Source organism: Sphaeramia orbicularis, chromosome 17 (genome assembly GCF_902148855.1).
Source record: "Sphaeramia orbicularis chromosome 17, fSphaOr1.1, whole genome shotgun sequence".
NCBI lineage: Eukaryota > Metazoa > Chordata > Actinopteri > Kurtiformes > Apogonidae > Sphaeramia > Sphaeramia orbicularis.
This window is the reverse complement of record NC_043973.1, coordinates 38,612,423-38,627,242: the sequence shown is the minus strand read 5'-3', so window position 1 is coordinate 38,627,242 and position 14,820 is coordinate 38,612,423. Positions and strand designations below refer to the sequence as shown.

Below are 14,820 nucleotides of genomic sequence, written 5' to 3'. Positions count from 1 at the left end.
ACAAAATACTGTTACTCAAATTTTACGCGATTGCGCCTCATACAAATACAAATATCATTTTAATATGCACAAAAAACATGTAAACGTGCATGCGGCATATTAATTTAGTAATAATCTACCAATAAATGATAGAAAGTGGTATTTTTGGTCATTATTAACATTTTTAATTCTTATTTTAAGCTTTTTTGTCCGTTTTTTTAAGTGCTTGGCTGCTGAAGAAATGAGAAAGAAAGAATAAATTGTTTGATTTTTTTTGTTTTTTGTTTTTGTTTTTTTTTTGTGATGGTGGATATTGTATTAAAAGGTTGATTTCACAATTCTGTTTGAAATTACTACAGTTTTTTTTTTTTTTCTTTAAGAGATTAACAGTTCGTTCTTTCTGCTCCTTATCATTTATAACATGGTCAATTTGCTGACATGTAAAAGCACATTTTCTTTTTCTGTGTCTTTCTTTTATCTCATGAATGAACTAAATGACCTGAACGAGAAAAACTACAATAAACCTACAATACATTTTGACCATAACAAATGAAAGTGATCAAATCGACTTAAAACTTTTTGAGGTTTAAATTAATAAATAGTTAATTAAATAAATAACTACTCCTGAGCCCATAAAATGCATTATTATATCAATGCGGAATAGCGGAGTGGTTTAACAAACATGAAAAAATAAATAAAAAATTACTGGTTCTCGCATACGCATTTTTCAGTATGTAAGTAATGTTTGAATAGACAATATTTGGGAAAATGTGCCACTGAACTACATGGATTTGAGACTATGTTGCTGTCTGCCTTTAACCTTAATCCTGTTTAATGGGTAACAGACCCCAGAGATTTATTTTTGTCATTTCTCTCAGGTGCTTCATTCTAGGCTTGCAGTCTTGTTCTTTCCAGGCTGTGCCACTGAATTTGTTCTTAATGATTGTATATCATTGTTTATAGTAATTAGTGTGCTTTAAATTGCCAGTAGAATGGACAGTTTAGTGATAGATTGATTGACTGATTGATTTTGGCTATTGAATAATGCTCCTCTGGGCACAAACAGCACACCAAAGGATGAGCCAGATAAACAAATTATCTGAAATGTAATTCATTTACAGTGTACAAACTATGAAAAAAACAACATTTATTTTGACAAGGGGTTAAATTGAGATTAAAGTCTCTATAAAAGTGTTTAAAAAGTGTGGAGATTTTGACATATGACTGATTAATTTTTAACCCCCAAACATTTGAATAGCTGCTTGCTCCAAAAAGCATGAATCACCAATAAAACCATTGTAGTTTGACAAATAAAAGTGCTACTTCTGCTCAAATAGGTATAACTTTAGCTGAAAAGGTCACTTTTCTTCAATTTTCTGTTTTTTGATATAATAACCTTTGAATTTTTAAATTTTTTTTTTTACCATTTGGGCGTTCAGAGGCTTCATAGTTACCGTGGAAACACCGTCATCTTCTACAACATTGATTCACCAGTAAAACTCATTGATTTGGATCAATCACAGTGGTGGGAGAGACTTGGTTTTACATTCAATTATTGATACCTTTGCTGAAAAAGTCTTTTTTTTTTTCAGGTTTCTCTGTTTCTGATTTAATAACCTTTGAACTCATTTGGAGCTTTAATGAACATCTCCATGCTCAGTGAATTAAATAAATAGAAAAATACCTGATTTTCACGGAAAAATGCAAAATGCACTGTATAAATATGGTAATAAATGGAATCTAAATAAATGATAAATCATGTGGGAAAGGTTAAATGTAGAAAAAAATCTTTTTTGTCAGTCGCTTGAATGGTTAAATATGGGACTCAGCGGACTGAAATGACTGAAAACTAAGCCTATGTGATACTACTACTACTATATATTAATATAAGTAAATTAAGTAAGTAAGTAAGTAAATTTTATTTATAGAGCACTTTTCACAGACAGGGTCACAAAGTGCTTTATCGCTTTATATATATATATATATATATATTTTTTTTTTTTTTTTTTTTTAAACACATGTTGCAGCCTATATGTGTAGTTGTTAGGCTTATTCTTAATGTTTGTGATTATGTTGGTAAATGAGCTTATATCATCTCTATGTTTTAAAGGTTTGGTGTCATTTGACGCAGTTTCTCCTCACTTTCGGCCTCATGTCTTTAACAGCTTTAGACTGAGAGTGGCAGATAAACAACATATACTCTACTGAGCCTGTGGAGATGTATGAGATGTTTTCAGCGGACAGGATCCGGATATGTCTATATAAACATACTGAAAATCACTTCGGCCCGGTGTAATCCTCTCTAATCTACACCGGGGCGCGCCCGCCGCGCACGGCACCGCTGGATGGGGAGTTAAAAAAAGGAAACGCAAGCCGTGCACTCTCAGATGCGCGCCCCCGACAGCAGTTCACTCTTGCACTTTATATCGTCCCGTCGAGTGATCCCAAGCATCCTGAAAGATGACCATCAACACCCTCGCAAAAGGAGGGTGGCACCGGGAGCAAATGACATGCTTTCGAAAGGTCGGTATTCATAATTTGTTATTTTTTTGGTTTTGTTTTGTTTTACATTATGTGAATATTTGCACGAGAGATATTATTACAATAACAACCCTGTGTCATTCAGGAAACATGCAGCTCGGACACAAGAAATAAAAACGGACTGTGGAAGAAATAAATATATGCATTTATCTAATGCCACTGTATGATTTATGACTGTTTTAACTGTGTTTTCATGTTCATGTCACTGTGTGTGCGCGTCCCCGCCGACAGATGGAGAAAGTGATTGTGGCCATGCAGGACCCTGACATGGGCATGAAGATGAGAAACCAAAGGCTCCTGATCACTGTCATTCCCCATGCAATGACAGGTGTGTGTGTGTCTGTGTCAGTGTGTATTAGCATCTGTGTGTGTATGTGTATGTGTATGTGTGTGTGTGTGTGTGTGTGTGGACATGCACATTGCAGCCTGTGTTTGTCCCAGTGGCTATGCATAATGCATCAGTGTATTTTGGAGAATACTGTCTGCTTTGCAAAGTAGAGGAAGTAAGTTTGTCCTCTTTTTCTAATCTTTTCTCTCCTCCTGTTTCTGCAGGCCGGGATATCATTGACTGGTTGATCCAGAAATACACTATAAATGAAGAGGGTGAGTAAGATTTAATGTACATTGTATGTGTGTGTTGTAGAAAAGAGGATTTGTTGTGACTCCCTGTTTCAGTTTGATAGTGCTGTTGTGTGTTGTTGCTAGTGTGTTGTCAGGATTGGGTGTTTCCTCTGAGCTGACGTGGTTGTGTGTGTGTGTGTGTGTGTACTGAGGGGGTTGCTGTTTCCAGTAAACAGGAATGGGGTGAGCCGCCAAGGAAACAAGTTTGATTAACTCACCTGATGATCTGGCTTTGATTACTGTCTCTGTGGACGTTTTCACCTCAGGAGACTTGAGTGTACCTGAACTAAATTAGCGTCTGGAAAAAGTAGCCTGCTGGTCTCTCTCTTTCTCTTTCTTTCTTTCTTTTTTTTAAAATTTTTTTTATTTTTTTTTAAATTTTTACCTCAGACTAGGCTCGAGGGAAAGAGTCAGGCAGCATGGGAAAGGAGTGGTAAGAGCTGATTAAAATGCATCGCGCAGCTTTTTTTGGTAGCTGTCAGTCATAAAAGTAGGGCTCTTTAACAAATGAGGAAAGACTGAAGATTGATGGTGCATTTCATCACTGGGACAGAGCCTTGATTTGAGGCAGATTGCTGACACTAGACGTCTGATCATAAGAATTTTAGATTTTATTCCAAGTGACTTATTCTGATTATTTAGCACCCACAGTAGAAGACTTAACCCTAATGTCTTTTTAGGCCACAGGTGTCAAACATGCGGCCCGGGGACTAAATCCAGCCTGCCAAAGGCTCCAGTCCGGCCCTTTGGATGAATTTATGAAATGCAAAAATTACACTAAGATAGTAACAATCCTTTTAGTTCAGGTTCCACATTCAGACCAATTCAATCTACAGTCGATAAAATACTATCATAATAACATATAAATAATGACAACTCCAAATGTTTCTCTTTGTAAATGTAAATATTTTCATGTATTTACACTCAAACAAAGAATAATTTCACAAAAAATGTGAACAACCTGAAATGTCTTAAGAGAAGTAAGTACAATTTTAACAATATTCTGTCTGTTATTACATATTTTGTGCGTTTGTAGATCCACTGTGATCTGTAAGTTATAACGTACATGTGTAAATGATAAACTGAGGCAGAATATTGTTAAAATTACACTTATTTTTTCAGTTTGTTCATGTTATTCACATCTTTTGAAAGGATAGTTTGTAGATGTAAACCTGTTCATAATGTAAATTAACTTTTTTCGCTCTTAAACATAGAGAAAAGTTTGGAATTGACATTATTTCTATATTATTATGTTATTATTTACTGGTCCAGCTCACTGCAGATCAAATTTAGCTGAATGTGGAACTGAACTAAAATGAGTTTGACACCCCTGATCTAGGCTATTAACCCATAAAATACCAAACATCCACTGATGACCAAAATCATCTACTGATCTAAAATGTTTAATATCTGTTGAGCCACTAATTCTATCAATACATGTAAATAATTGGTGTAAAATACAGTTTGTCGTCTTTTCATGGTCATCAGATATGACCCATTTGGACATTCAGAGGCTCCGTAGTTACCGTGGAAACATCGTCATCTTCTACAACATTGATTCACTAGTAAAACTCATGGAATTTGATGAATGACAGTGGATGGAAACACTTGGTTTTACATTCAATTATTGATATCTTTGCTGAAAAAGTCACTTTTTCTTCAGGTTTCTCCGTTTCTGATTTAATAACCCTTGAACTTGAGTGAGTTAAATATAGGAAAATACCTGATTTTCACTGAAAAGACTGCAAAATACAGAGGATAATATTATAATAAATGGTGATAAATCACTTAAGAAAGCTTCAGTCTACAGAAAAATTCATTTGGGAACATTTACAAAAGTAGAGCTGGGTCTTTATGGGTTAAAATTATCATGTAGCTTTGAAGATACGCCATAAAGAGGTCATTAGTCGCTTTTCCATTGACCCTCAAATTGCGCAAATATAACTTGTGCATAAAAATTTACCTAATGGAAAAATGACAATTTCGCTGAAAGTCTCATTTTTTGATTAAAAGTTTTTGAGCTGGCAAGAGGTGGTTTTTTGGGCGTAGTGCAAATGGTATATCACACAAAACTGCAATGGAAAGACTTTTTTTTGCAACTAGAGTCAGGTGAATTAAAAAAAACGGATGTTGACGGATGTTACAAGAAGTGAAGAAGAAGAAACATGCCATAGTATGCGTGGACACACCAGGAAACCCAATCATTTTTTAATTTAATACCAGATAGAGGGGTAATATATAATAATAATGAATATATCTGTAAATCAAAACCATATTTACGTTTGTTGCCATGTTTATGGAATGACTTCTTGTGTCATCTCGTGATAATAAATAAACAAATCATCGCATTTGTGATTTAATGGAAAAACCGACATTACGTACTTCTGTTTTTTCGATATTTAGTAAATATCGGTGAAGTTTTGTGCAGATGTCCAATGAAAGAGCAACTACTGAAGCCTTATCCCTTTATAGGACACTCATAGAAATACTCTGAAATTCAAACTTTCAACCATAGTGCGTTATTGCAGGACATAACAATTTTTCCAAATTTTATGTTGTTATGTTAAAAATCAATAGCCTGGCCAGCTATCCGCCTGTCTCAATGAGAAATCCATCTGTAATCATGAGGCTTGAATCCAAATATGAAGGCGGGACTAACAGGCACTGAGTAAACCAATCACAGATAAGATGGATGTGACGTAATTATACAACGAGCAGATCCCTAATGATCAACAAACCTCAGCATGTTTCCATCATGGTGTGTGGTGGTGGTGGAGTTGAAACTTCCATCCTTCCTTCCTTCCTTCCTTCCTTCCTTCCTTCTTTCCATTCATCCATCCATCCATCATCCATCCATCCATCCATCCATCCTTCCTTCCTTCCTTCCGTCCGTCCGTCCATCCGTCCATCCATCATCCATCCATCCATCCTTCCTTCCTCCCTCCCTCCTTCTTCCATCCATCCTTCCTCCCTCCCTCCCTTCCTCCCATCCATCCATCCATCCATCCATCCTTCCTTCCATCCTTCCATCCATCCATCCATCCATCCTTCCTTCCTTCCATCCATCCATCCATCCATCCATCCATCCTTCCTTCCTTCCTTCCTTCTTTCCTTCCTTCCTCCATCCATCCATCCATCCATCCTTCCTTCCTTCCTTCCTTCCTTCCTTCCTTCCTCCATCCATCCTTCCATCCATCCATCCATCCATCCATCCTTCCTTCCTTCCTTCCTCCATCCATCCTTCCTTCCATCCATCCATCCTTCCTTTCTTCCTTCCATCCATCCATCCTTCCTTCCTTCCTTCCTTCCTTCCTTCCTTCCTTCCTTCCTTCCATCCATCCATCCATCCATCCATGGTATTATATATTGTTATTGAATATGTGTCATGCTGCTGCCACACTGTAATTTCCTAATTTGGGATAAATGAAGTACATCTATCTATCTATCTATCTATCTATCTATCTATCTATCTATCTATCTATCTATCTATCTATCTATCTATCTATCTATCTATCTATCTATCTATCTATCTATCTATCTATCTATCTATCTATCTATCTGTATGTCAGTAAATGCATGTTTCTTTGCTTAAAAAATTAAACACATGGTGTTCAGCTGAGTGGACATTTTTGTAGCGCCATGAAAAATAGGTTCATTAAATCAATCACATTGTTTTTTTCATGCCTAAAGAGGAATAAAAACACTCAGGAAAAAAAATCTTGATGAAGGTTCTCATAATTCATGCCTGAAAGGGTTAAAGGTGTGGAATTTTCTCTTGTGGTTTTTAACAGAGGCTCTGCACGTGGGTGACATGCTGGTCAGATATGGGTACATCTACCCACTAAAGGAACCACGGTCTCTAGTGTTACGACCTGACGAGACACCGTACCGCTTCCAGGTCGGACCCCCATCCCACCTTAACTACCTGCTTTTTTATCCCCCCGCCTCTCCATCCACTTCTAAAACTCACAGCTACAATCTTTTCTCTGTGTGTGTCCGTCTATCTCCCTTTCCATTCCACTGGCTCACTTCCTAATCCCCCTATCCATCTGTCACTGCCTGAAAAAACCCTTTTTCATCACTTAAATTAAGACCAGTCAGTTAGAATTTAAAAAATAAATGTCACTTTTTGCTCTCAGACACCTTATTTCTGGACTAGCACCCGGTGGCCTGCCTCAGAGCTGGACTATGGTAAGACCAGGCTTTAAAACTAGACATAAATAGGCAACAGTCATCAACCATCAAACATCCTCTGCTTCATATTAAAGTTTAATAAGGTGGAGATAAATAATAAAGCATTTAAAGGTAGGATAGAAGAAAAAAATATGACGTCTATCAACACACAACCCGTTCTTTTTTTTTTTTAATAATTCTTTCCTCCTTAAATCCAATCAGCTATCTACCTGGCTAAAAAGAACATAAGAAAACAAGGAGAACTGATGGAATATGAAAAGGTGAGAGTGGGACTTTATATGTTTGAGCACAGATGATGGATGCGTTCATATTTGTTTTTTTTCATTTTCTTTTTCCCTTCACTATTTTAGGAGAGGTACAGCTTATTGCACAAGAGGATCAACCACACCTGGGACTTTGTGGTGATGCAAGCCAGAGAACAACTCAGGTACACTCACCCACACAAACACAGTCCATCCAGGTGTGAACGGGACATTAGACTGACTTATGTTCTGTTATTAGACTGACTTATGTTCTGTTATTAGACTGACTTATGTTCTGTTATTAAACTGACTTATGTTCTGTTATTATACCGACTTATGTTCTGTTATTAGACTGACTTATGTTCTGTTATTAAACTGACTTATGTTCTGTTATTAGACTGACTTATGTTCTGTTATTAAACTGACTTATGTTCTGTTATTATACCGACTTATGTTCTGTTATTAGACTGACTTATGTTCTGTTATTAGACTGACTTATGTTCTGTTATTAAACTGACTTATGTTCTGTTATTATACCGACTTATGTTCTGTTATTAGACTGACTTATGTTCTGTTATTAAACTGACTTATGTTCTGTTATTAGACTGACTTATGTTCTTTTATTATACCGACTTATGTTCTGTTATTAGACTGACTTATGTTCTGTTATTAAACTGACTTATGTTCTGTTATTAGACTGACTTATGTTCTGTTATTAGACTGACTTATGTTCTGTTATTAGACTGACTTATGTTCTGTTATTAGACTGACTTATGTTCTGTTATTAAACTGACTTATGTTCTGTTATTAGACTGACTTATGTTCTGTTATTAGACTGACTTATGTTCTGTTATTATACCGACTTGTGTTCTGTTATTAAACCGACTTATGTTCTGTTATTAAACCGACTTATGTTCTGTTATTAGACTGACTTATGTTCTGTTATTATACCGACTTATGTTCTGTTATTAAACTGACTTATGTTCTGTTATTAAACTGACTTATGTTCTGTTATTAAACTGACTTATGTTCTGTTATTAGACTGACTTATGTTCTGTTATTAAACTGACTTATGTTCTGTTATTAGACTGACTTATGTTCTGTTATTAGACTGACTTATGTTCTGTTATTATACCGACTTATGTTCTGTTATTATACCGACTTGTGTTCTGTTATTAAACCGACTTATGTTCTGTTATTAACTGACTTATGTTCTGTTATTAGACTGACTTATGTTCTGTTATTAAACTGACTTATGTTCTGTTATTATACAGACTTATGTTCTGTTATTAGACTGACTTATGTTCTGTTATTAGACTGACTTATGTTCTGTTATTAGACTGACTTATGTTCTGTTATTATACCGACTTATGTTCTGTTATTATACCGACTTGTGTTCTGTTATTAAACCGACTTATGTTCTGTTATTATACCGACTTATGTTCTGTTATTAGACTGACTTATGTTCTGTTATTAAACTGACTTATGTTCTGTTATTAGACTGACTTATGTTCTGTTATTAGACTGACTTATGTTCTGTTATTAGACTGACTTATGTTCTGTTATTAAACTGACTTATGTTCTGTTATTAAACTGACTTATGTTCTGTTATTAGACTGACTTATGTTCTGTTATTAAACTGACTTATGTTCTGTTATTATACCGACTTGTGTTCTGTTATTAAACCGACTTATGTTCTGTTATTAAACCGACTTATGGTTCTGTTTATTGACCCGACTTATGTCTGTTATTAACCGACTTATGTTCTGTTATTAGACTGACTTATTTCGTTATGACTGACTTATGTTCTGTTATTAGACTGACTTATGTTCTGTTATTAAACTGACTTATGTTCTGTTATTATACCGACTTGTGTTCTGTTATTAAACCGACTTATGTTCTGTTATTAAACCGACTTATGTTCTGTTATTATACCGACTTATGTTCTGTTATTAAACCGACTTATGTTCTGTTATTAAACCGACTTATGTTCTGTTATTATACCGACTTATGTTCTGTTATTAGACTGACTTATGTTCTGTTATTAGACTGACTTATGTTCTGTTATTATACCGACTTATGTTCTGTTATTAGACTGACTTATGTTCTGTTATTAAACTGACTTATGTTCTGTTATTATACCGACTTATGTTCTGTTATTAGACTGACTTATGTTCTGTTATTATACCGACTTATGTTCTGTTATTAAACTGACTTATGTTCTGTTATTATACCGACTTATGTTCTGTTATTAGACTGACTTATGTTCTGTTATTAGACTGACTTATGTTCTGTTATTAAACTGACTTATGTTCTGTTATTATACCGACTTATGTTCTGTTATTAAACTGACTTATGTTCTGTTATTATACCGACTTATGTTCTGTTATTAGACTGACTTATGTTCTGTTATTAAACTGACTTATGTTCTGTTATTATACCGACTTATGTTCTATTATTAAACTGACTTATGTTCTGTTATTAGACTGACTTATGTTCTATTATTAGACTGACTTATGTTCTGTTATTAAACTGACTTATGTTCTGTTATTAGACTGACTTATGTTCTGTTATTAGACTGACTTATGTTCTGTTATTAAACTGACTTATGTTCTGTTATTAGACTGACTTATGTTCTGTTATTATACCGACTTATGTTCTGTTATTAAACTGACTTATGTTCTGTTATTAGACTGACTTATGTTCTGTTATTATACCGACTTATGTTCTGTTATTAGACTGACTTATGTTCTGTTATTAAACTGACTTATGTTCTGTTATTATACCGACTTATGTTCTGTTATTAAACTGACTTATGTTCTGTTATTATACCGACTTATGTTCTGTTATTAGACTGACTTATGTTCTGTTATTAGACTGACTTATGTTCTGTTATTAAACTGACTTATGTTCTGTTATTATACCGACTTATGTTCTGTTATTAAACTGACTTATGTTCTGTTATTATACCGACTTATGTTCTGTTATTAGACTGACTTATGTTCTGTTATTAAACTGACTTATGTTCTGTTATTAGACTGACTTATGTTCTGTTATTAGACTGACTTATGTTCTGTTATTAAACTGACTTATGTTCTGTTATTAGACTGACTTATGTTCTGTTATTATACCGACTTATGTTCTGTTATTAAACTGACTTATGTTCTGTTATTATACCAACTTATGTTCTGTAATTAAACTGACTTATGTTCTGTTATTATACCGACTTATGTTCTGTTATTATACCGACTTGTGTTCTGTTATTAAACTGACTTATGTTCTGTTATTATACCGACTTATGTTCTGTTATTATACCGACTTGTGTTCTGTTATTAAACTGACTTATGTTCTGTTATTATACCGACTTATGTTCTGTTATTAAACTGACTTATGTTCTGTTATTATGCTGACTTACACTATATTGCCAAAAGTATTCGCTCACCCATCCAAATAATCAGAATCAGGTGTTCCAATCACTTCCATGGCCACAGGTGTGTAAAATCCAGCACCTAGGCAGGCAGACTGTTTTTACAAACATTTGTGACAGAATGGGTCGCTCTCAGGAGCTCAGTGAATTCCAGCATGGAACTGTGATAGGATGCCACCTGTGCAACAAATCCAGTCGTGAAATTTCCTCACTCCTAAATATTCCACAGTCAACTGTCAGCTGTATTATAAGAAAGTGGAAGTGTTTGGGAACGACAGCAACCTCAGCCACGAGTGGTAGGCCACGTAAACTGACGGAGCGGGGTCAGCGGATGCTGAGGCGCATAGTGCGAAGAGGTCGCCAACTTTCTGCAGAGTCAATCGCTACAGACCTCCAAACTTCATGTGGCCTTCAGATTAGCTCCAGAACAGTGCACAGAGAGCTTCATGGAATGGGTTTCCATGGCCGAGCAGCTGCATCCAAGCCATACATCACCAAGTGCAATGCAAAGCGCCGGATGCAGTGGTGTAAAGCACGCTGCCACTGGACTCTAGAGCAGTGGAGGCGCCTTCTCTGGAGTGACCAGTCACACTTCTCCATCTGGCAATCTGATGGACGGGTCTGGGTTTGGCGGTCGCCAGGAGAACGATACTTGTCGGACCACATTGTGCCAAGTGTAAAGTTTGGTGGAGGGGGGATTATGGTGTGGGGTTGTTTTTCAGGAGCTGGGCTTGGCCCCTTAGTTCCAGTGAAAGGAACTGGGAATGCTTCAGCATACCAAGACATTTGGACAATTCCATGCTCCCAACTTTGTGGGAACAGTTTGGAGCGTGGCCCCTTCCTCTTCCAACATGACTGTGCACCAGTGCACAAAGCAAGGTCCATAAAGACATGGATGACAGAGTCTGGTGTGGATGAACTGGACTGGCCTGCACAGAGTCCTGACCTCAACCCCATAGAACACCTTTGGGATGAATTAGAGCGGAGACTGAGAGCCAGGCCTTCTGTCCAACATCAGTGTGTGACCTCACAAATGCGCTTCTGGAAGAATGGTCCAAAATTCCCATGAACACACTCCTAAACCTTGTGGACAGCCTTCCCAGAAGAGTTGAAGCTGTTACAGCTGCAAAGGGTGGACCCACGTCATATTGAACCCCATAGACTAGGAATGGGATGGCACTGAAATTCATATGCAAGTCAAGGCAGGTGAGCAAATACTTTTGGCAATATAGTGTATGTTCTGTTATTAGACTGACTTATGTTCATGTTTTTGACACTATCATTAAACTAAAACCAACCTGAGAATAATGTTAACCTGCAAATGTGATGACTGATGTTATGGGGACCTGAGAGAGAAAAGGCTGAACATTGTTTAAGTAGGTCATCTATCTATCTATCTATCTATCTATCTATCTATCTATCTATCTATCTATCTATCTATCTATCTATCTATCTATCTATCTATCTATCTATCTATCTATCTATCTATCTATCCATCCATCCATCCATCCATCCATCCATCCATCCATCCATCCATCCATCCATCCATCCATCCATCCCAAAACTCATGATGAAATATCAGTCACTTTTGTCCAAAAATATTCACTTGAGAATGGAGACAAAGACACCAGAAAGTAATCACATGTAAGAAAATACAAGCAGAGAATTTGAACTTTGTTTCTTCAAAATTATTCAAACTGAATCAATTCTAAAAACAGTTGTCGATAAAGTCAACAGTTGCCGACTCACTTCTGCTGTACTTCTCGAATACCTGAAGGTGTTTCAGATCTACACATTTCCTATATCCAAGACAATTAAATGACCTACTTGGAGATTCTTGTCTTTCCTGTGACCTCTGGTGATATTTCTTGTTTCACACCTGCACATTTGGACTTACATTTTGTTCCAATAATGGAACCGAGTCCTTACAAGCGACTGTGTGAACAGCTGTAGGTCCCCATAACATAATGAAGCACTCTCACAGCCTTACACACACACACACACACACATACAGTAACAGTGTGATTTATGTTTAGAGCCTCCAAACAGCGGCGGAAGGCTGACCGCATTGTTCTAGAATGTCAGGAGCAGGCGTACTGGCTCATCAACAGACCCCCGGTACGTTCACTTTCATCGCACTGTACTGTTTATTATTGGACTGTATCATGTTATATTGCACCTTACCTACAGCACCACCATACATAGAACAGAACACAAACAGCACTATCCCACTGAATACAGCTAAAAACTACACTACAGATAGACTTAATTAACATGGATAGGTTATTTTACAAACTAATGATATTGTTAGAACATCACTTTAATAATACTGGATGATTAACATAAAGCTTTTTTTAATTGAAGTGACTGATTATTTTGTATATCTGTTCTGATTTTGTGTACTTTTAATTAGTTGAGTTTTATATTTACTGATTTTTTTTTATATACTTTATTTTATACAAATTTACAGTATACAAAAACAAACAAATAAACGAACAAGTGGTGCCAGGTACAACAACCCCCACCCCCCCCCCCCCCCCCCCCCCCGCACATATGTAGCTTATTTGGCATTTATCCACTCTTTCATCCATATTCAATATTTGTTAAATATAAAAATTATATATTTGCCAAGTTTGAAGTAAACTGAAAAAAAAATTGATGTTGACATTTGAAATTTTGCCCATTGTAAGTAACTGGGAAAAGAAAAAAAAATAGCAACAAAAAATTTCAAAAACAAGCCGACACTTAGATATTTTGCAGAGTGATGTCTAAAATTAGTATCTATATCTCTGTAACGTTTTAAGTGAATTGAGTTAAAATTGACGTTTTAATAGCAATTTGAAATTTTGTCCATTGTAAGTAAATGGGGGAAAAAAAAGGATTTTAAAAATTCATAAAAAATTGGAACTTTGACTTACTTTTCCCAAAATGTAATGACATCTATTCTGGGTCACTGGCAATTTATAAACCCAATTTGATATGAATTCAATCAATAGTTTTGCTGCTAAAGTGTTAACAATCACAAACAACAAAAACGATACCCCTTGCCTCCCTTTCGGGGGGTGGGGTAAAAACAGACCACAACAGTTAGAGCATCTAGATTCAACCTTTAGACGAATAAAATACAGAAAGGTTCAGGACAAATTAAGCAAAAGTCAAAATAAGCATACAGATTAGATTATACATGTTTCAGTAATTTCTTTGATTAATATAAACATCTCATTTTTCCCAATATTTTTTTTAGATTTGTCCGCAGTGAGTCTTAATGAGAAGGTCAGCCTTTCCATGCCATAAATTTTGTTCACAACATGTGTCTAGTCCAAAAGTATTGGGGGATCCTCGCACATCCATTTTCGGGTTATGGCTTTTTTTTGCCCCTTCTAATAATATTAACAAAATATATTGTTCAGATTTCCTCATTATATTTACGGATCTTGATGTAAAAATCTATGTTGGTTTTTATTACCTTGACTTATATTCAACAGTTTCAGTTCAAGCCGCCTGTTTCTAAGTCAAAGGTAGTTTACTTCATTCAATTTATTGGTTCAACTGACAGTCAACATTGTTGCGTCAGATGTTTCCAAAACACTATTTCATCTGTTGACGCTTGGCAGATTTCACAGTTTAAACCTAAAAACAGTAGCAAAAGATTAAAGTTTATGCATGAAAAAGCAGCAAAACTGATAAATAATAAATAAATAAAAGCATTATTGAAAATACTCTTGTACTTGATTGACATGTGCTATTTAGAACACATAACGCAAGGCATGTTTGATTAAAATGCATGCTAGTGTTCCATTACAACCACAAAAAGAC

The 14,820-nt window shown here is 35.7% G+C and overlaps 1 protein-coding gene across 1 annotated transcript in view; it reads left to right on the top strand.

The window, feature by feature from the left end:
- The first annotated feature begins 2,356 nt into the window (after positions 1-2,356).
- Positions 2,357-14,820, top strand: part of LOC115437275 (regulator of G-protein signaling 11-like) — a 29,391-nt gene continuing 16,927 nt past the window's right edge. The window contains 8 exon segments of the mRNA XM_030160464.1: positions 2,357-2,502; positions 2,752-2,848; positions 3,073-3,123; positions 6,933-7,039; positions 7,281-7,332; positions 7,537-7,595; positions 7,686-7,762; positions 13,041-13,122. Coding sequence (XP_030016324.1) covers positions 2,440-2,502; positions 2,752-2,848; positions 3,073-3,123; positions 6,933-7,039; positions 7,281-7,332; positions 7,537-7,595; positions 7,686-7,762; positions 13,041-13,122 — 588 coding nt within the window. The 5' untranslated portion in view covers positions 2,357-2,439.